Source organism: Gopherus evgoodei, chromosome 2 (assembly GCF_007399415.2).
Source record: "Gopherus evgoodei ecotype Sinaloan lineage chromosome 2, rGopEvg1_v1.p, whole genome shotgun sequence".
NCBI lineage: Eukaryota > Metazoa > Chordata > Testudines > Testudinidae > Gopherus > Gopherus evgoodei.
Window position 1 is genome coordinate 194745794 of NC_044323.1, and position 23149 is coordinate 194768942.

Consider the following 23149-nt stretch of genomic DNA (forward strand, 5'->3'; position numbering starts at 1 on the left):
TAGTCTGTGCCCCGCGGTGTTATTTTCCCAACATGTATCTGGATAGTTGAAGTCCCCCATCACCACCAAATCTTGGGCTTCAGATGATTTTGTTAGTTGTTTGAAAAAAGCCTCATCCACCTCTTTCACCTGATTAGGTGGCCTGTAGTAGACTCCCAGCATGACATCACCCGTGTTTTTTACCCCTTTTAGCCTAACCCAGAGACTTTCAACACTTCCATCTCTTATGTCCCTCTCCACCTCAGTCCAAGTGTGTACATTTTTAATATATAAGGCAACACCTCCTCCCTTTTTCCGCTGTCTATCCTTCCTGAGCAAACTATACCCATCCACACCAACATTCCAGTCGTGTGTATTATCCCACCAAGTTTCAGTAATGCCAACAATGTCATAGTTGTATTTATTTATTAGCACTTCCAGTTCTTCTTGCTTATTACCCATACTTCTTGCATTTGTATATAGGCATCTAAGATACTGGTTTAATCTTGCCTCCCAGCTTTGCCCTGACCCTCCTTTCTCTCTGCCATTATAGCCCATGCTCCCTCCTGTTTCCGACCCATCTCCCAGGTCTTGTTCCCCACTTACCTGTGGGGTTTGCTCACCTGTCCCCGTCGAACCTAGTTTAAAGCCCTCCTTACTAGGTTAGCCAGTCTGTGCGCAAATAAGGCCTTTCCCCTCCTCGAAAGGTGAAGGCCATCTCTGCCTAGCAGTCCTTCCTCAAATAGCATCCCATGGTCCAGGAAGCCAAAGCCCTCCTGGCGACACCATCTTCGCAGCCAGGCATTCACCTCCATGATGCATCTGTCTCTGCCTGGGCCCCTACCTTCGTCAGAAAGAATCGAAGAGAATACCACCTGCGCTCCAAACTCCTTAACTCGTACTCCCAGAGCCCTGTAGTCACTCTTGATCTGCTCAGTGTCACACCTCACAGTATCATTTGTGCCCACATGGATGAGTAGCATGGGGTAGTAGTCAGAAGGCTGGATAATCCTCAACAATGCCTCTGTAACATCTTGGATATGGGCCCCTGGCAGGCAGCATATCTCCCGGGATGAACGGTCAGGGCAACAGATGGGTGTCTCTGTCCCCTTCAGCAGAGAATCTCCAACCACCACTACTCTAAGTTTCGTATTATCAGTGGTGGCAGCAGACCTCCCAGCCTTAGGGGTACGAAGCTTCCCCTCCTTAACTGTTGGGGGTGATTCCTTCTCTCCTGTATCAAGAAGAGCATAACGGTTATCCATTACCACAGCAGGAGGGTTCGCAGCAGGGGTGGAGCACTGCCTGCTGCCAGAAGTAACCAGCTGCCAGTGTCCACCCTGAGCCATCTCCTCCTCCACTGGCGTGTCAGTAGTCCTGTGAACTGGGACAGCTACGTCAGCTGTCTCCACATGGATACTGTCCAGGAATTGCTCATGGATACGGATGTTCCTCAGCCTAGCCACCTCCTTCTGTAGCTCTCCCACTTGCTGCCTGAGAGATTCCTCCATCTATCTTTCTTTTTTTTTCTTTTGTAAAGTTCACACATATATATGCAGATAAAGAAGAGGCGTGCAAATGACTTCCATAGCCTAATAGGAATCCACAGTCAAGGCCCCCTGTACTGTTTATGCTTTAAAAAATATGGATTTCTGATTATTTCAATGTGACATTCAGATGTGCATTGTACAGTTTATTTTCCTCTTCCAGTTTTTGATATTCCAGGGATTTTTTTAATTGACATAGTGTCACATTTCAAGGGCAAGCTGCACCTGTGATCTCTCCCCCAGACTTTCTGTTTGCACTCTTTCCAAGAGACAGGCCCTATCTGCACTTCTCCCAGAGTGCTACTCTCTGGTTCCCCCCACTTGAGAGTGGATCACCAGGCTACAACACCACCTGGTCTCACTGTACCATCACAGTTACAGGGCATGAGGTGCCTTAGACCTCTTTACGGTCCTTTAAGAGTGCTCTCCTTGGGTGATGTGCGTCACTAATTTCATCCTTCTCTGGGTGGAATCCTGTGGTTCTACCACTATTAGACTGATACTGAGTAGCACCTTACTCTTCAGCTAGTCCCACTCATCATGGCCTTAGCTGTTTATTAAGTATCTAAATTTACCTAATTAAGTTTGTTTGGGTACTTAGCACCTCAGAAAAAGGTTTGGGGTTTTTTTCCCCGTTTTTGTTCACCTTTTTAAGAGTGCTAATTATAAGGTAGAAAAATAAGTTTAATGAATTTTTGCTGATACTGCAGAAAATCTTCCTATCTGGGTAGCTGTCCAGTGGTGCCTTATGTATTCTTATGCTGAGACAATGTGTATGGTAGCATTTTATGTGAATAGTGGCCCATATATAACTACTATTAAATTTGTACTAATACTTTGTGGTAATCTCGCAGCAGCAAAAGAAGAAGCATTTATCTGTGAGCTTTAATGCACAATACTTCCAGGTGAGAAATGTATTCACTGTAATTAACTTTTCAGAAAGGAAATGGAATTGCTTTTGTTATGGCGAGTCTTCATCATCATCAACTTATTGAGAGAAGCACTTTGGGCTCTGCCACTAAGTAAGTACTGGTTTCTCTTTGCCTGTGGATGTTAGGGATGATCTTTTCAATAAAACATTGAGTTTGAAAATTAAAATTGATTGGTGATAAAGTTCTGTAACAATTGTAATTCCCTCTAACCAAGAATAAGAACTCTGTTGTGCACTAGAGTTGCAAAAACTGGTTTACAAAATGGTATGGAAGAGGCCTATGTTTTTCATGCTAAAATGTACTGCAGTTTAAGAGACGCTAACCTTAATTACACGTGTCTGAAACATTTTACTGTAACTGAAAGAGATTAGAAATTTTTCTGTATTTTTTTTCTTTCAGTTTATTTTAGTCACTTTCTCCTGATGTGTGACAGACACACAGGGAAGAGGGACATTTTAAAAAATAGGAAAATGTCATTGTAAATCCAAAAAAGTGACAGAGTGACTTAATTTAGAATCTAAATCTGACTTTTAAATCTTATTGAAAAAGTTATTAGATTTCTAGTAGACAATGTCCTTTAAATAGGTATATTTAACATTGTATATTAATGCAATGTATTAATGTGTGAGCTTTTCCTCACACATGTTAAAATAGCCAAAATAATGATTACTATGTCAACTAACCTCCATGAGCAGCTCTTTTTTTCTTCTTCTTCATACCTTTTCCTCCTAGGCTGAAGGAACATTTTATCTGGCATAGATATGCTTTCTTTCTCTCCTCCTCTCCCAATCCCCTTCACTGGGATTCTCTTCACACACAGAATATCTAATAACTTTCACTCCATGGGGACAGTCATTTATATGGGTAAAAATTTCCAATATGTTTAAGTGACTTAAGAGTCTGTCTCATTGACTTTCATTGCGACTTATGTCACTTTGGTGCTTCTGAAAATGTTACCCCACGTAAGTGATTCAATACTCTGCTCCTTCTACTAGGGTTCAGGCACAGGGACACTATTTCCCTGCCTGCTGTTACAGGAGTGGTTCTCAACCTGTTGCACGCGGGCCACATGCGACCCAGTTAGAACACAGCTGTGGCCCAGGTCAGCTGTGTGTTAAAGACCATGGATGTGCCCTGGGTTCCAGGTTCCTAGCTGCCTGAGTAGAAAGGTTCGGGCTGCCCCGCCACCTACTGCCAGGGGGTCGGGCTCCTTTGTGGCCCCAGGGTGTTGTGAGCTCTGGGGTCCAGGGCAGCCGGCTGGCCCCGCCACTTCTGGGGTCCAGGGCAGCTGGCCCACCCTGCAGAGTCTGTGGCCTGGGGCAGTTGCCTGGTCCTGTGAGCTCTGAGGGCTGGGGCAACCACGTGTCAGGGGACCGGGGCGGGCAGTTGGAGCAGCCGCGTGGCTGGGGGTTGGGGGACGTAGCAGCCGACCCACCCCGAGTGGCGGGGGTCCTGGTGTTGGGGCAGCTGGCTGGCCCTGAGGTCCGGGAGCGGCAGCCCACACATATATTCCCACAATGTGTAATATGTTGAGAACCACTGTGTTAGAAAAAAGCAGGTGGCCAGATGGGTGTTCGATTCAGAGTAATGCATACAAGTCCATCTATTAAAGTTTTACATGTACACACTTTAGGTGTGTTTTAGTGGTAAATTTAGTTAGCTGCCTTTGACTAGTCTTTACAGCACATTAATAAACCTTGTAATGAATATGGTAAACTATTGTGAAACTTCGAGATTCAGAAATTTAAGTAGGAAAGTAGAACACCTTGACTGCTAATTGCATTTGCCCTTTTCCAAATCTTTTTAAAATATCTCCTCTGCTGAAACTACTCAGCATTTCTTGCCATGCTAAATTGTTTTTTCCCCATCTGATTTGTCTTGATTTTATTTAAGACAATATATCCTGCCCCCTCATAAACCTATACTGGATGATGTTGACCCAGAATATGGACTGCATGGCTACCAACTACATATTGATATGCACAGCGGAGGACATACTTACATGTGTGGTACATTTCGCAATCTGTTCTGCAGAAAAGGTAGAGTTAATGGATTTTAGATTTTCCTTTAAAAATTGGTTCCTGGGTTCATTTTCCCCCATTTGTATTCAACTCCTTTCTGTTCAAGGGGGAAAATAGAATTGGCTTTTAGGATAAACTAGTTTTTTCTTTCTTGAATTTTTGTTGTGGAATTATTTTGTTGGCTACTGCTGGCAAATTGACAGTCTAGATATTGTAATGTCTGTTGTTTTTTTTAAAAAAATGCAGGCTGCTAGATTGAAAATAAAACTGTTCTCTACCTTTTAAGGCTGAAATTGGGATAAAGCATCTTGGTAACAAACAAAGCATTTCCAAAAACAGAATTAATTTTATAATGTATTAAACAAATGTAATAACCAGGATTTGATTTCAGTGTGGTTTTATTTTTAATTTACTGCTCTTCTGCAATTACTTAAGTTTGCTTTGACTAGATGTGATTTTTAACAAAGCTTTATTGTTCAGATACAGTGCAACTTAATAAGCATACTGTGATTCAGACAAAGTATAATTGTTTGGTCTACTTCTCTAGACTGACATATGTTATTGTTATGGCAATCAATACAAAGTTGTGAGAAATTGGGTAAGCATTTGTAAATAATTTACAATAATATTTATTTACTTTTATTTATTTCCTTGGGCTTAACAGTAAAGCATGCCTATGCAGAAGCACTGAGGGTCCTAATAATAATTAAACTTACAATAATAACCACCAAGCAGCATTAAATAATAATATACAAATAAATCCTGCCAGCTGGCAGCATTAAATAATTAAACTCAGATAACAGTTTCCCCAGACAACAAATAAAATCAGAAAATCCTGTTTTCTCCCCCATCCTTCTCACCTCCCCCCACCCCGAGTCCCTCAAATTACATGATGAAAAATATGCATTCCTTTTTATGTTGGATGTAGGAGGTAAGGAAACTTTTTAAATTTTAAAAATCATAGAGAGGGAGAACAAAATCTGTATCCTATGAACAGTTTTTTAAAAAATGAGGTAAGCAATTATTACTGCTTCATATTATTTTTCCAATAAATGGCTAATGTTGATGCTTTGTTACCAAATTTGCCTGTTACTTTGGGGTACGCTCATTTATTCGGGTTATTCTTCTGGTGGCTGGCGTTCTGTAATTCTATCAATGTACTGCTTGTGTCACTTGTGTTCTCATACGGAGCTCTACTTCTCCCTTCTCCAAGTCCCCTCCCAGTGGAGGTATCCTGCAGGACCTAGGTTCCCCAGGGCTGGTTTCTTCCAGCTCCAGAATCAGACAGACAGACAAACACACGTTAACAGAGCGCATCTGAGAGGACCAGGTTAATCAGCATTCCCAAGCTGACCCTGTATATGTTCCTGGACTCAGTAGCCTGGGTCGAGCAGCACTTCCAAGCTGTTACCCTCATATGCCTCAGGTTCAGCATGTACCTGTCCCCACGTTCACATTACAATTGTTCTGGTAGTAACCCACTTGATGCAAACCGCACAGGATTTTTGGGAGCTGCAGGGGTCTTTAGCTTAGGTACGAGGCGTACTGCTGCAGAGTGAACGGGGAAGCCAAAAAACACCATGGACGGGTGGGTGGGGGGAGGAAAAGAGAGAGAGAGAAGCAACCAGCTTAACCATGAAAATTATTTATTGCAGGTAATAATCATACGAGGGGAGCCAAACAAACAAAACAGTGATAATATTAAATCTAACTTAAATTTGATTATAAAAATCAGGTTTAGAAAACTATAACTGATCACAGAAGTCAGAATCAGAAGGCTATACCGAGAGAAAGAGAGATGGGTTCTCACCACTCTGTGAAGCTTTAATCAATTGGGGTTCCCAGGGTGGTGGTGGTAGCTGAGGAATCAGAGGGTAGAGACAGGCAGAGCCCCCAGTACAATCATTCAGGAGAAGATCAAGTCCCAGTGGAACTGATGCAGATTTTGGATCCAGGCATCAGAGCACTTACTTGAGCATGGGTAGGGGTTTTTGTAGGGAAAGAACAATGGTTCAAGGGAGAACATAGATTTATTTTTGGGTAAACTGATGGCTCAAGGGAGTATACCAAAGAGCTAAACATTAGGAGCTGCCCATTCTTGGCTAGGGGCGGTGTTCCTCTGAAAGAGCTCTGTCATAAACAGATGGTTAAGGGTTAATGTCTCTTTTACCTGTAAAGTGTTAAGAAGCTCAGTAAACCTGGCTGACACCTGACCAGAGGACCGATAGGGGGACAAGATACTTTCAAATCTTGGTGGAGGGAAGCCTTTTGTTTGTGCTCTTTCTGTTGTTGTTGTTCGCTCTCGGGACTGAGAGGGATGGGACATCAATCCAGGCTCTCCAAATCTTTCTGAATCAGTCTCTCATGTTTCAGACTTGTAAGTAATTAGCCAGGCAAGGCTTGTTAGTCTTATGTTTGTTTTCTCAACTTGTAAATGTTTCTTTTGCTGGAAGGATTTTACCTCTGTTTGCTGTAACTTTGAATCTAAGGCTGGATGGGGGCCCTCTGATCTATAGGAATCTGATTACCCTGTAAAGCATTTTCCATCCTGATTTTACAGAGATAATTTTTACCTTTTCTTTCTTTAATTAAAAGCTTTCTTTTTAAGTACCTGATTGATTTTTCCTTGTTTTAAGATCCAAGGGGACTGGATCTGGACTCACCAGGGATTGGTGGGGGGAAAGGAGGGGGATGGTAAATTTCTCCTTGTTTTAAGATCCAAGGGGTGTGTTCACCAGGGAATTGGTGAAGTCCCTCAAGGCAACCCAGGGAGGGGACGAAGTTTTGGGGGAATAGAGAGTGCCCCAGACACTGGAATTCTGGGTGGTGGCAGTGTATACCAGATCTAAGCTAGTAATTAGGCTTAGAAGTATCCATGTCCCCACATTTGTACCCATAAGTTCAGAGTGGGGAAAGAAACCTTGACAAGTTCACAATGCAATTATGCAGCTTCAGTATTTTGGAAACCAGTAAAGAATTTATTACTAGAATTGGTTTGATAACTACTGAGCTGGGTGTGTGAAGGTGTGGGTTCATTAACATCTGGATCAGAGATCCCCCAGAATGGAGGGCTCCCCTGCTGTTGCCTTGGAATCTCTGTTCACCATTTTGTATGCTAATAGGGATGCCTCTCTGTCCCATCCTTAATGCAGATGAGGCTAGGGGAGTTCCCTTAATCCCTTGCCCGGAGGGGTTTAGGTTTGTCTTCCACTGCCTTTGGTAAGTCTTTCTTCTGATTGGCTTTAGTTCAAACAGAGGCTGCAGGGGTGGGGGAAGGTCTTTTGTGAGTCAGATAGGCTCGGTAATGCGCCCTGATTCTCCAAGAACACAGCTGATAGGTAACAGCTTCTGTTCACTGTAGTAGATGCACTTTTTTTTTTTTGGGGGTGAAGACAGTAGAGTGCACTATTGGCTTCCGACTTAAAGTTTGTGCAGCTCTTAGAGCAGAGTTGGTCAAAAGTTATGAAATCTTAATTCAGCACGTGTATTTGGTAACCCCCAAGAATGCCATTTGAACTGAGAACAACAACAAACAAAAGCTTTATTTTGATGGACAATAATCTCTATTCAGGCAGCTGGCTGTGTACTATAACTTGATGGATTGTTTTATTGGAGGATAAAATAATCTACATTTTTGTTTCCATGGATATCTAGCTTTCTTTGAATTCTGGATAGTGTTTACTTGTGGATTTCATATGTTCCTTTAACATACTCTCCTGTGCCATATGTTTTTTGCTTATTTGGCCCAGGACTCTTTAGCACTGCTCTCTGTTGATTCAGGTTGATATGTGTTTGGTTTTATGTTTGTTTTTCTAACGCAAGAATCCTAACAGGGTGGTTCCATATGTTCTAGACTCTTTTCAGGTATATATTTTTAAATTAACCAAGTTTGTTGTAAATAATTTTTACACTAGCTATTTGAAACACACTTGAGGATTGGTTTGCAAATTAAGCTGACTCTGGCAGCAATAGCTAATCTTGCAAAGATGAAATAAAGCATTAAAAAGAGCAGCTCTGTGCTAAAATCACATCTAGTTGTGTTTTGCAGCAGCAAGTAATCAAATGATGGTTTATTTTATAACAAAGGCTACTCTGGCTTGGTTGACTAATTAATGCATCTTTTATGTATATGGCAAAACAGTTCCCTTTGAATAACCCATCTGTAGCTGAAAAGCCCCAGCCCAGTCTCTTGCTTCCCCAGTCATTGCACTAGCAGAGGTCACATTCAGAGTTTCAACTTCAGATATGCTGAGCCATGCACTTGGAACTGAACCCCCTTTCTCCTAAAGAGGTACTTGTATGGGTAACATCAACCATATCCATCCCTTTGATTGGCAGTTCAGCTCTATTGCCCCTCCTCCTTCTGCTCCCTACCAGTGCTCTTTGCTTCACTCCCTTTCAACCCCTCAACTGCCTTGCCCAGATGTTGTGCAGATGTCCTTCAGTCAGCTGCTGTGGCTGCTGCACCTCCTGTTTTCCTTATCTGAAAGGCAAAAAAACCCTTACACTTGTCTACATAGTACTTCTGCTTGTCCTGAGCTTCTGGGCAGTAGGAATTTTTCCAGTCTGCCCATATATTGAGGCTTGAAAAACCCACTCATTCTTCACCTAGAGCAAATGGAAATATTGCTTGCACAAGTGTGGGTGGGGTTGAGTAGCCATTATTTCCTTCTGTTGGGAGGAGGAGGGAGGTACTGGACAAAGCAGCAGAAGTACCATTGATTCTTTTGAGGAGTAGAGGTGAGGTGGGCAACAAAGTGAAGGGGGAGCTGCTGTATTCCTCATCAAAGGGGAATGAGGAGCAGATCATGAATTCTGTGAACTACAGGAGGGATGAGGATGCAATAAGGGGGGTGGCCCAAGGGTTTTCTGCACACCTGGGAGGAGATGGGGAAGTAGCCCAGAAAGGGTAGGGAGGAGGTTGTTGTGAGACTCAAGGGATTTGGGTCTTGGGGTCCCCAGGGAAGGTTTAGGGGGACCAGAGTGCCCCAAAACACTCTAATTTTTGGGTGGTGGCAGCTTTACCAGGTCCAAGCTGGTAACTAAGCTTGGAGGTTTTCATGCTAACCCTCATATTTTGGACGCTAAGGTCCAAATCTGGGACTAGGTTATGATATGAGTGGCAGCGTTTGTGGGAAAGATAGAATCCAGAAGCCAGTAGGAATATTATATTTTTCTTTTCTCTGCTAGGGGCTTTTAAGCAGAGAGAAACGGTTTGGTTTTAAAAGGAACCAGAGAGAATTTTTTTTTCTGCTCTCTCTGGCAGTTTTTGGCTTGCATATTAAGCAAGGAACCATTAAGGGACTATTACGGGTCTTTTGTCAGACAATAGCACTCCCATTAGGGGGCAATTACCAGCACTATACACATGCAAATAAAGTGGTTTTTCTGGTTTACTTTACATTGAAAAGATTAGCTAGAGGAAGAAAGGGAAAAAGGCACTGTTGCTAGGCAGACCCCAGGAGGCAACAGAGAACCTGCAGTTCAGAAGATAAACACCGGAGGGCACCCCAACACAAGAAAACAGGAACCATGCCTTCCAATACAAAAATGGAGGCCGAAGAACAAATCAAAGAAGCTGAACACAGGCGACAACTGGAAAAAAGACAAAAAGAGGTGGAGCTGAAAGAAAAGGAAGAAAGCATCAAATTGGCAGCCTACAAAAGAGAACAAGCAGCCAAAGAGGAAGCCCACAAAAGGAATATGAATAAACAGCCTTATTTAAAAAGAATACAATTCAAAACACTCCAGCAACTACATACACGTAAATACAAAAAAAAACAACCTATCTTTGTACTCACAACTTGGAAACAGAAGATTAGAAAGCAGGAAACAGAAATCCTCTCATAGCCGAGAGAGAGACAGACAGAAGACAAAGAACTCAGACACAAACTTCCCTCCACCCAGACCTGAAAAAGTCTGGTTTCCTGATTGGTCCTCTGGTCAGGTGCTTCAGGTTACTTTTTTTCAGGTGAAAGAGACATTAACCCTTAGCTATCTGTTTATGACAAGGTTGTGTAATTGTTTAAATTTGGAATCCATTTTGAGGGGAGAGACAGAATTTTGATGTATTGGGAATGGGAATATGTCTCAATTTGGAGGTGTGCCTTTTGTGGACAATGACAGCAGCATCAGTACAGGGATTTTCTAGCCTGGCTATACACATCTAAAATGCTAACAGTTCTATAAATCTGTTTGTGTGTCTTGGGGTCTCCATAATGAAGGAAGAAGTCTACAAGGTAGGTTTGGATGATTAATGAATTGATTTATTCATGAATGATGAGTTCATTTTTTAAAAGCATAAATTCTCAGTGGCTTTTATTTGCATCAAATGATTCAGCTGGTGTTAGTGAAAAGGTCAGAGAAATGTTCAGAGCTCTACAAAGTCCTGTAAATTAAAAAGAGAGCTGCCGAGTCCTTGGAATTTAAGTGTAGTGTCTGTAGCCAGAACTTCCTCCAGGAGAGGAGGGTAAAAGTTTGATATGTAAAAAGACATGCAGTAACCGAATACCATGATAAGGTATTTGGTTTATTTTTTTCTTCAATTGTTGGCTGAACCTCACTGTTCCAGGTGATGAGTGAAGTATTCCTTATGCAGTATTCTAGTGCAGAGATGCATTTATAGCCTCCAGGATAATGTAAAGCTTAATTTTTCTCATGTGTGCATGCACACTTAAGGAGTGTTTAAAGCATGAGATCTCCTTTTATCAGTTCTATCTTAGAGAATACAGAAGTAGTTCTAAGAGGAAATGTATTACATGCAGAATAGCTTCCCCAAGTGGTCCATCAAGGATGTGGGGATTCCTTTTATTAATATCTGTAATAACTGTGGTGTCCTGAATGTTCGTTCTTTATTGATGGCATGGTTCCATCAGTTGCTTTATTTTATTTCCATTAAAATGTGATTGATCCTGAGTGGGTGATGAGAGTAGAAATAGTCATTCCATTATAGAGTCTGACTTGTGGATAAGTGAATATCATTCCTTTGAGGAAAATGCTTATTAACCAATTTTGTCTTTTAAAATTCCGTTTGCAAAAGCTTAGCTCCAAATGGAAGCTCTTAATGTTCTCTCTGTGCTAACAGTAGGTATTTATCCTGATCTAAACTCTGTTGTATTGGATTTATATTACCTAGGTTTGGAATTTGACCTCTTCAAATATCCATTAGCCTTTCAAATCTAGAGAAATGAAGTAAAATAAGTTGCCTTCACCCTGGCTTAATGTATGATGTTTTTAAAAAGCAGCAAAATTGTTAACCATAAATGAAAACTTCACATCATAGAAATGTAAGGGCAGGCTGCAAAAGGGAGAGCAGATACTCCCAGAACTGGTGGGTAACACTGAAGTTAAACTCCCCAACCAGTGCAGAGGCTTCTTATACCCTACACTGGTTATCAAGAAGCAAAAAAAAAGAAATCACATATCCGCCCTTATTGCATTCCAGTTCTCTGGCTCCCAATCAGCACTTAGATCCAATATAGTGAGAAGTTGTTTAAAAAACTCTGCTCATATATACCAAATGTTCTTCTGACCCCAAAGGGTCAGCCACATCACCAGGTCAGTATAGGTTTGGACCTTACCCAAAATACCACACTGCCAGCCAATCCTTTAGTGTCTAACACTAAAGGTTTATTATAAAGAAAAAAGAACAAGAAGAGAGATGTTAAATGGTAAAACATCACATACATACAAAGACTTCAGGTTCCTAGGAGTATTGGTGAGTTTGCTGGCTTGAAAGTCACTCTGGAATACATCCACAGCTTGGATGAGTCATTCAGTCCTTTGTTCAGAGATCCAGTTTGTAGCTGTCATAACTCTCCTACTCAGATCTGAACCTTAGAGTTCAGAACATGAGAAGCTAGCATGAAACCTCCAAACTTAATTACCAGCTTGGATCTGATATCGCTGCCACCAGCCAGAATTCCAGTGTCTGGCTCACTCTGGTCTCCCCAAAACCTTCCCCGGGGAACCCCCAAAACTCCGATGCCCTGAGTCTTACCACAAAGGGAAATAACCCACTTCCCTTCTCCCTCTTCCCCTCCAGGTGTTCCCACCCTGAGTTCCTGGAGAGATATACAGATTCAAGCTCCGTGAATCTAAACAAAGGGATTCCACCCTCTTTACCTCCTCCCAGATTTCCCAGCCCTGGGTACTCTAGGAGATTCCCTGCTTCAAGTCCTTGAAACACAAGTACCGAGAGATCTAATCTCTCTCCCCCCTCACCCAGAGGGTATGCAAAGTCAGGCTTAGTAAATTTAACACAGAGATTTTCCCCCTCCCTTCGTTTCTTAGCCTTAACCAGTGAAAAACACTCAAACAGGTCTTAAAAAGAAAGCTTTATATAAAAAGAAAGAAAAAGGACATAAAATGGTCTCTGTATCAAGGTGACAATATACAGGGTCAATTGCTTAAAGGAAAAAATAAATAAACAGCCTTATCCAAAATGAATACAATTTAACACATTCCAGCAACTACACGCATGTAAATACAAAAAAACAATATAAACCTATTGTCTTACTATCCTTGTACTTACAACTTGGAAACAGAAGGTTAGAAAGCCTGGAGATAGAAAGATCACTCTCAGAGCCGAGAGGGTCACCAAACCAAGACAAAGAACTGACACCTAAAACTTCCCTCCACCCAGATTTGAAAAAGTCTTCTTTCCTGATTGGTCCTCTGGTCAGGTGCTTGGTTCCCTTTGTTAACCCTTTACAGGTAAAAGAACATTAACCCTTAGCTATCTGTTTATGACAGTAGTAAAGGTTCCTCTAGAGGTAAGAAGCAGGATTAGACAAAATGGAGAAGATGCAGCTGCCTTTTGTAGTCTTTTGCCATGCAGCCTGTGCTTCCTTTTGATTCAAACACAAGCGGCCCGCACATGGCTTGAAATCCTGAGCTCATGCAAAATCTCTGTTACCCTCAGCATAGGGCCTATGCCAAAGTCAAGCAGTTCTTTTTTTGTCCAGTAAAGAGTAGTGGTACACAGATGTGCTAGCCATTTCATTATTTTGTGGATGAATTTCACTACTACACCCAAACCATAGTTAGATTTTTCTTGCACTTCTGGCATTTGGGTAACATACTGTATAGATACAATTCCACACTTTGCTAAACTATTGGTGGAAATACTGTGGGTTAGATTCAGGCATTGGTTTCCTGGGCTTCTGTCAGCTTAACTTTAGGTTCCAGGTGAAGAGTCCACCAGGGAGGTTGCAACCCAGAAAACATTTGACCACCCTTGCCTCTGTTTTTGTGTGTGTGTGTGTGTGTGGGGGTAATAGAAGTGAGAGTTTGGATTTTGCAGGTAGGTATTGGAGCCCCAAAAAGTGTTCAGCTAGGTTATAGAGATGATATGGCTAGGATGTCTGCGCTGCCTCAGCACTTCCCTGCTGTGTTTGTGAAAGGTGGTGTTCTGTGGAGACACTGGGGGAATATAAACATGTTCCAACTTTCCATTCACTAGTAACAACCTTCAGGGAGATAGTCAGGACTATAAACACCTATCCTCCTGGTATAGTTGAACCAGGCTCATGCCAGGAGGATAATTTACATGACCTTTTATGCCAGCACGAGTGACTCTAACCCTGTATTCATAAGTAACTGAGATCATCTATGGAGGGCTAGACCCGATGTTTCCTTTTCCTTCATTAGTATAGTAAAGAACTCCAATGACACTCCCTCCTTCCTTCTTGCTCATGGTGATTTATCAGCCTCAGTATCTCTTCTTCAAAGAGACCTAGTTTTATGGTGTGTCCTATGAAGAAGCTCACTTATCTCATGAAGTGATAGTTTGTCCTTGTAAAATATCTATGGATTATTAAGATAAACACCATAATATAATCAGGCCTCAGAATTCGCCACTGAATATTCCATGTCCATTAGAAAGGAAACTCTTCCCATTTGGGGGAAGAACACAGGACTTCTTTCTCTCTTAGCAAAAAGACGTACCAGATCCAATATAAAGGCTATATTTAATTGTAAATAATCATAACAATATGTTTTAATGGTTGTACTAACCAATGAAAATGAATCTTTCTTTGGGGAAAAAACAGGACAAGCAAGAAGCATAAATCATTTATTTAAATCAAGGTTTTCCACTTGCTGATATAAATAAATGCACCCTGGAATCGATATTGGTTCAGCATGATATCATGCATCAGACAAAGTGGACAACAGAGTGGTAATGAAGCACCACTTGTCTTCTCCTTCTCTGATGTGTTAAGCTTGATGTTTTTGTTGTATTCGAAGGGATTGAAACATTTAATTTGGAACTCTTCATTTGCATTCTTTTTAACTCTACTTGGTTGGCCTCAGATTTCTGTATTTGAATAAAATGAAAATCCCAACTCCACCCCATCTGTTGTCACCTGAGAAAATAAACTAATCCTTTTCATCTTTGAGACATGCTGGCTTGAATTTTTCAGCTGGTTGGGCATGAAGAATTATTGGCTCTTGAGGAAAGTATCCTATTAATGTGCAGGAGACAAATAGAGGGTTTAGAAAAAGGAAATGTAAAGGTAAGAACATTCCCTGAGTGGCTGACCTAGTTTGATTTGTTGTGCTGTAACTATGCATGTATTGTTAATCTTTTCAGATTACATTCGAAATGGATACTTGAGGCTTACAGTTATAAGTTTAAAAAATAATTCACAACATTTGCCTCTTGCTGGGAAAGTTGGCATCTTCTGGAGAACTGATGTGTTTGAAGGCAATGTACAGGTAAATCACTAATGTTTTGTTTCTGGAAATGCTTATTTAAAAAAAAAAAGTGACATGCATTCTAAATATGTTACAAAGTTGTTTTGGGTAATTGAACTTGTAAAAACCTCATAAAATCCAGATGTTATGGAGGTTATGAAGCTAATGCTGTTCTTGAGAAATGCCTGCCTAGGACTCAGTTGTACTAAATTCCTAAAAGAGGGTATCCAAAAACTACAAACATGCATATTTTTAATAAGAAGAATGAAGTAATATACCACAGTACTGCAACAGTGTTTAAAAATATATTTTTAACCATACTTAACTTTTGTAGATCGGAAACTTTTAAATGAGTTCACATTTGAAGTATCTGTGCAACAGTCTTTCAAACAGTCCTAAAAATGAATATATACTAAAGAGTTTGTTTGAATTTGACATTTTGATATTATTTTGACATAAACAAATACAATTAATAGTTGCGATTTTGCAGTTAGGCAGGCTGAGCAGAAAGAAATACTGTATGATGAATGAGTTAATGTTTGGTTCCTACATGTTAAAGTAACTGCATTGTGCTTTACAGTGTTAATCAGTTGTCCTGGGCAACAGTGAGTGTAAAATTCAGCTTAATTTTTAGTGATTTACTGCAGCTGCTGTTGGCAGTACGCGCAACAGCTAAGATTGAATTATAACTTCCACTGAGTCCTCGCTCTTCAATTGTTTATAACATTCTCAAATTCCTTTTCTGACTGAAATTTCTTATGCTTGGTCTTTGCCCAGACGTAGGGTTGCCGACTTTCCAATTGCATAAATCCAAACACCCTTGTCCCGTTCCCTTCCCTGTCTCATATCCAAGGCCAAGACCCTTCTCTGAGGCCCTCCTCCCACCACCACCACTCACTCCAGTCACCCTCTGTCGCTCGCTCTCCCCCACCCTCACTCACTTTCACTGGGTTGGGGCACGGGGTTGGGGTGTGGGCTCTGGGGTGGAGCCAGAAATGAGGGGTTCAGGGTTTGGGAGGGGGCTCCAGGATGGGGCAGGGGGTTGGAGTATGAGAGGGGGTGAGTGCTCTGGCTGGGGGTGCAGAGTCTGGGGTGGGGCTGGGGATGATGGGTTTTGGCGTATGGGAGCAGGCTTAGGGCTGGGGCAGGGGCTAGGGGGTGCAGGCTCTGGCTCAAGGTGTGGACTCTGGGGTGGGACCAAGGATGAGGAGTTTGGGGGGCAGGAGGGGATTCTGGGCTGGAGCTGAGGGGTTTTGCGTGTGAGAGGGGCTCAGGGCTGGGGCAAGGGTATGGGAAGGGGTTTGGGCTCTCAGAGGGAGTTTGGGTGAGGGAGGGGGTTCTGACCCGGGGCAGAGGGTTGGGGTGTAGGCTCTCGCTGGGTGGTGCTTATCTCCGGTGGCTCCCAGTCGGCAGCGCAGCAGGGCTAAGGCAAGCTCCCTGCCTGCCCTGGCTTCATGCTGCTCCTGGAAGTGGCTGGAATGTCTGGCTCCTAGGCGGAGAAGCCAGAGGGCTCTGCGTGTTGCCCGTGCCCGCAGGCCTTGCCCCTGCAGCTCCCATTGGCCATGGTTCCCAGCCAATGCGAGCTGCGGATCCAGTGCTTGAGGTGAGGGCTTCTCTGGCCTCTTTTCCACCTAGGGGCTGGAGGACATGCCGCCTGCTTTTGGAAGCTGTGTGGAGCCAGGGCAGGCAGAGAGTCTGCCTTAGCCCTGCTGCTTCGCCGACTGGACTTTAAACAGCTTGGTCAACTGTGCTGTCCGGAGCCGCCAGGGTCCCTTTTTGACCGGGCATTCTGGTTGAAAACCGGATGCCTGGCAACCCTACCGAGAGGTGAAATTTCTTTTTCTAGTATCTGCAAGATCAGCTGAGGCTTTTTAAGTTTTACATATATAAAAAATACACATTTCCCATTTGTATCAATCAGTCAGAAATGTTGTGGTTAGAAAACTGAAAATAGCTGAATCCAGAAATAGCCATATCTGAAAGTTCGAGAGCTATGATCATTTTAAGTCAGAAATACTATGCACAGTAGATTACTTTTAAACTTCTTTGAGGCTTTTAAAAAGTTTGTGTTGGCTCTTCAGTTTGTCAGCCTAGAGTTTATACCCTGTTTATGTAGAATTCCCAAGCATGTGTATAAGTCCCATTAACTTCATAAAATTATTCATGTGCTTAAGGTCAATGGGATGTAAGCACATGCTTACGTGATTTACTGAATCAGGGCAAAAAAGTCTTTATGGAAGATGATTTTAGGAGGTCTTGTTTAAAAATGTACTGGGTTCAGGAAGTGTCAAGCTAAAGACCATAAAACTATGGAACTTACACCTAACTGGCACTCTGTTTTTCTTTCTTTTTTTAAAAATGTATTTCATGCAAACAATTATTAATGTAACAGCAAAAAGGATGAGAAATCAAGCTCTCAAAAGAAATAGAGAACTAAGGGTGAAACCATCTGAACTCTGCCTCATTGTACCTATAATATAAAAGGTTTATTTTTATATCTTCACATACATCTATTTTTTACAAATAATATATCAACTAACGTTTTTTATGTGTACAGTGTTACAGGAAAAAGGGGTGCTGTGGGTGATTTTCTTCAACCTTCACATGTTTTGATGATTTCATTGATATTTAAGATATAAGCTAAATTTATTTCTATCTCCAGCAATTGAGTCGATGTGCATGAATTTGATTGGAAAATAACGAGATGTTATGCACACATTGCAAAAGCAGTCCAGCCATTTTTGCTGAAACATAAAAAGAATCTCCATTTGCAACTGAGACATCCATTTAGAAAAAATTATCTCTGCTCTTCAAGTAGTAATTATGGAAGCCCTAATATTTGGAGGGTGGGGCAGGCAGGCAGATATCAAAGTCTAGGCTGTTCAGATTTGAACTTTCATAATAGGCCTATGTTATGCAAGAGGTCAGACAAGAAGATAACACCACCCTTAAAATCTATGACCCTTGAATTTACGGAATGATTTTCTTCAACTTGGCTTGTATTTTAAGTCTCATGAAGATCCAAAGAAAGCTAATTCTGAAGATTGTATGTACTGTATTATAACATCTATAATCTAGCGTACTCTGTACTATATATTATATGATAAAATAATGTATGACGAGAGACCGTATTTTAAGGCATATGCATAAGGGACAGAGTTAAGATTGAGTTTACATCACAAATCTGTATTTCCTGACTTCGGAATGCTTTATTTCTCCATCTTAACATTTCATTAACTTTTGGATTGTTTTATGATATGGGATATCGTATTTGCAGGTTAAGTGACTATACTAAAGTTAATGTATTTGAAAATACATCAGCATTATGTTATACACAGATGTTTGATTTAAAAAATAAATAATCTTGAGATAAAGAGTGCCTAATGTGTCATGATATATCTATCAGTAAAAAGTACATCCTAAGTCCGAACTAATTTAAAGGTAGTATTAATCTCTTTGCATCTAAATGTAACATCACTGTAATTGAACTACAAAATCAGTAATGAAAGGCAAGGATCTGGTCACTAAGAAGGGTTAGAAATCGAGGTCATGAGAAAGAAAAATATGCTGAGACTTCCCTCATGACATCTTGTATGTGAAACATTGCGCTGACTTGATTAACCTATGAATAAAAAAGTGTGAACCAGATATTTCTCTTATATTTTGAAAAACTGCCTGTTTTAATTGCTTTGTTTTTTACTTTGTATGTTTGGCTGAGAAACATCAGATAGTTTGTCAACACAACATAATTAATATGGTGTTACCCATAAAAGTAAAATATATGTCCTCATTCAGAGTACAGGAGTAGTTTTAACAATTCTGAATTCATTGCTGATTGGCAGTGACATATCACCTGGTGTGTATGTCTGTCCAGTGTTTGTATACCTGAAGAATGATAATGTACAAGCCTGTAAATGCTACTTGCATCAAAACACCCAAGAATTCTATATGTTGACTGATGTACATCTTGATATTTTATAGTCTTGTGTAATATTTTCATATGTTGTTTTAAAGAATCATTTTAAAGTATTTTATTTAATTTTAGTATATAATAATAAGGAAGATTAAAATATTGTATTTGTTCCTCTGGGAATCAAAGACCTCTACAGCCTCTGCCCATTCCTAGAAGGTTAAGCAGGGGCATGTCTTGCAGTATTTTTAGTTTAAAGGCTGATCTCTGTTTTGTGCACATCTATATTTTTCTACAGTCATGGAACTCTTTGCACCTGTTTCGAGAGATTGCCTGGTCCATGGAAGTCCTGGGCCAAAGTTTAAACTCCACATTTCCTCATAATGGAGGACATCTTACTATTTTAACTAATAGCACACTAATTATTATTATTTATATATATAGTTTTAAATATTTTTTTTAAATGTTTAAAACATGGCTGGTATCACCATGTGCTTGGCAGGAGGCTACCAATGGCATGCGTAAGCTATAATCCTATTCGTTGGAAACCTTTTCAGTTAAATAAATTGCAGTTCTTTTACATTGGCCGTTGAAGTGTTGTGAATTTTACTTTGACTATCTGCCTATGTGCCAAATCTTGCAGTCTGTACAGCCCTAAATCAGGGAGACTTCCCCCTAACAACAGTGGTAGTTCTACCTAACTGTGCAAGGACTATAAGATGTAGCCCTGTGGTAATTGATATATGCTGCACATAGAAAAATAATGTTGTGGGTTTTTTTGTTTTTTTTTGCTTATGTTTTTAGAACTGTTACATGATGGATGTGACCCTCTTGGATGAAACTGAAAAACCCTTCTGGTGTTTCAGTGCCCCAGTCTACATGAAACTTTCTTCCAGGGCATCCTGCCTTTATGACTATATGGGCCACAACTATGACTTAAACTATATGGATTCAGAGGGTAAAGTCCACGTTGAGCTGGTTTGGATAGAAGAATCCAAGGAATACTATATAGTCAATCTGGTTCTTTATCTAAGGACTGAAAAAGTTAACCGCTGGTTTGGAACAAAATACTGATTCTAATAATTTGAGCAGTTACTTTCCCTGCTGGTATTTAGTTGATTTTTTGGAAGGGGTGGGGATTAAGGTTGAAATGAACCCCACAATCCAGGTGCTACAAGTTGTTTTGTGCTTTATTTACTGAAAACTAGGAAGTGTAGTCACTTATTTATTTATATTATTGTTCTCACTTTTGTTATTGGGGAGAGAAGTGAAACATAAAAAGTAATAGCTTTCCTGTGAAGCACCATGATGTGCTCTCTCTGTTGCAAGTACTGGGCACGATATGGGTAAAAAGATCATTGTCACTCAATACAATCTTATCTGGCATAGTCAGATATGTAATGCTGCTTCTGAAACAGCTATTGTAAATATGACTCTGTTCTCTCTCCATATTTGTATGTTCTACACTGTTTCTAAGAACTTAAAAAATACCTTGAAAAACTCTACTCCGTGAAGTCTGAAGTAACAAAACAATGCCAAAGTGTTGTTGAGTGAGCTTCTAGATAATTGTCCTTTAGATAATTATGAGAAACTATTGCTAAATGAGCAAACTTATGCAGATGAAGTATTTTTAATCATAATTTGTAATCTAAAATTCACTGTGGTAGGGGCTTTAAAATTTTAGATTGAAAGGCACAGGGATGACCAATGTGAGGAAGAAGGCTTTTGCCAAGGGAAAGACTTCTATAGACCCTTTTCTTAAAAGTTGACTGTTAAAGCTGCTGTTGGGTCAGCGGGAAAAATGCTGTTGTTTTAATTTGGTTGCATGGATTGTGGTCCATGTCTGAAAACATTGAAGCCTTTAGTTAGGAACTGAAAGTGATATGTTGGCCCCTAAATAAGAGGTCTGATTTTTTCCCCAGAGGAGCTGAGCGTCATCAGCTCCTATTGACATAGTTAAGATTCAGTTATTTAAGTAGAAATGATGGATACCGAAAATATGACTTTTAGTATCTATCTGTAGGACTTGTTTGAAAATTGTGTTTTATATGTTTACTCTTTCAGGCTACTTGGTTGTACCTTTTGGAGTCCAATCCTGTATGTCTTATTTGAAATCCATTGGGAGTTTTGCCTGAGGGAGATACATGGCACTGGCACAATTGTGTCTTTTTAGTAATGTGGATAACGTTAATGTGTAGTTTATTACAAATAGATAAATTTTGTGTTTTTTCCAAGTACTTCCTATTACAGATAAGGTTGTCCGACCATAATTACTTGTTTGTTGTCTTCTGTGATTTGTTTTTAATTGTAACAAAAATGATTTATTTTAATGTGTGTTTATTTACCTCCAGTCTCTATATTAACTTGCATATATGAGCCACATATTTAAACAGTCCCTGAGTTTAAGTATCTGTCCTTTGTACTACAGATATATTGATTCTTTTTGTTAATTTAATTTTTAAACTTGTTTACTGTTTTCTTTGAATTCAAAGATACTAAGTAAAGAAAATAGAAAAGCTGGTCTGGTTCAGCATATGTTTACAGTTTGACATCTGTGTAACCTTGCCTAATCAATAAACAAAATATCTGCACATTTTCAGTGGCCAGTAAACATTATTTCTGCTTCTCTGCTTCAGATCCAGCCACATCCTTATTCTCCTCTCCCCTCCCCATCCCACTCCCCTGCCATTGCCCTTCCTGGCTATTTTATAATGATGGGCAGTGGTGTGTGCAAGGGGTGTAAGCAGGAGCATGGGACTCCCCATAATCATCTCTGCCACCCTCCACCGCTTCTGCCCTGGCCGCCGCCCTGGGATTCCCTCCCCTAAGCCCCTCCTCCCCCATTTCTGCCAGCATGGGAGTCGGGCTGAGCTCTGCTGAAGAGATGTGCCTGGGAAAGGCACTCCAGCGAATGGTCCCACAGAGCAGCAGAGTTCTGTGAGAGGGGGCCTGGGAAGCCTGCGGAGCCCCGTCCCTTCCTCACCCGCAGCCTCCAGTAAGTATTTGGAGCCTGGGACAATGAGGGGGGAGGAGAGGCAGTGGGGCACCGGGGAATAGGTGGGGATGAACTGGGGAGGCAGCAGGAGCCAGGGAGGTAAGGGGAAACATCAGGGCCTGGAGGCATTGAGTGAGGGGCTAGTGTTTAAAGTGCCCACCCCCAAAATAGTCACTTTTAAATCACTGTGCATGCCCTTGAAGACGGGGAACCTAGAGTTGCTAACTTTCTAATCACACAAAACTGAACACTCCTGGCCCGCCGCTTCTCGAAGGCCCCACCCGCTCACCCCATCCCCTTCTCCTCCTTCCCCCTCATGGTTCCCTCACTCGCTCATTTGCACCAGGCTGGGGAAGGGCCCACAACCCTATCCACTTAGCATGTTCAAGATCCCCGATAACCGGAGCTGACTGGAGGACAACAATTCCATTTTGTGGCAACTCTTTAGATTGACCTTTGTGTTTGTTCTGCAGTGGAATAACTAACGCTTTCAAATGTTTTCTCAAAAACAGAATTGTGTCCAAGTATCCCCCCTCCTGCAGGGACATAATATTAGCTGCTTCCGGGAGAGGCGTTGTGCCAGGGCAGGCAGGGAGCCTGTCTTCGCCCCATTGCCATCCTGGAACTGCTCCAGGTAAGCGGCGCCTGCCTGGATCCCGCACTTCTCCTACGCCCCAACCCCCTGCCCCGAGACCCTTGCTGTACCCCTCCTCCATCCCAATCCCTTGTCCTGAACCCCCTCCCACACTCCGCACTCCCTCCTGCACCCCAACCCCCTGCCCCAACCCTACAGTCATGGTCCTGCATGCAATTTCCATACTCAGATATGACCCTCAGGCCAAAAAGTTTGCCCACTCCTGGTGTAGCCATAACCTGGTGGTTAGGGGGCTTGGGTCTGGGAGGATGAGGCACAAGCCCTGCTCTGCCTGATTCACAGCAGAATTTTTCATCCCAGATCACTTTATAATCAGGCAGATCAAAGACTTGTACCTGGGTCTTCCACATCCCAAGCCAGCACCCTGATCACCAAGCTATAGAGCAAGACAGAGCATTGGACTCTCTCTCCC

The 23149-nt window shown here is 41.5% G+C and overlaps 1 protein-coding gene across 2 annotated transcripts in view; it reads left to right on the top strand.

Moving 5' to 3' along the window:
• The window catches only part of FBXO15 (F-box protein 15), a 60704-nt gene extending 39034 nt beyond the window's left edge, over nucleotides 1-21670 (top strand). For both annotated transcript variants that reach the window (XM_030552646.1, XM_030552647.1), the window contains 4 exons: nucleotides 2466-2548; nucleotides 4352-4497; nucleotides 15074-15198; nucleotides 19892-21670. In XM_030552646.1, coding sequence (XP_030408506.1) covers nucleotides 2466-2548; nucleotides 4352-4497; nucleotides 15074-15198; nucleotides 19892-20161 — 624 coding nt within the window. In that variant the 3' untranslated portion in view covers nucleotides 20162-21670. The remainder of the gene's footprint in view (nucleotides 1-2465; nucleotides 2549-4351; nucleotides 4498-15073; nucleotides 15199-19891) is intronic.
• Nucleotides 21671-23149: the final 1479 nt, after the last annotated feature.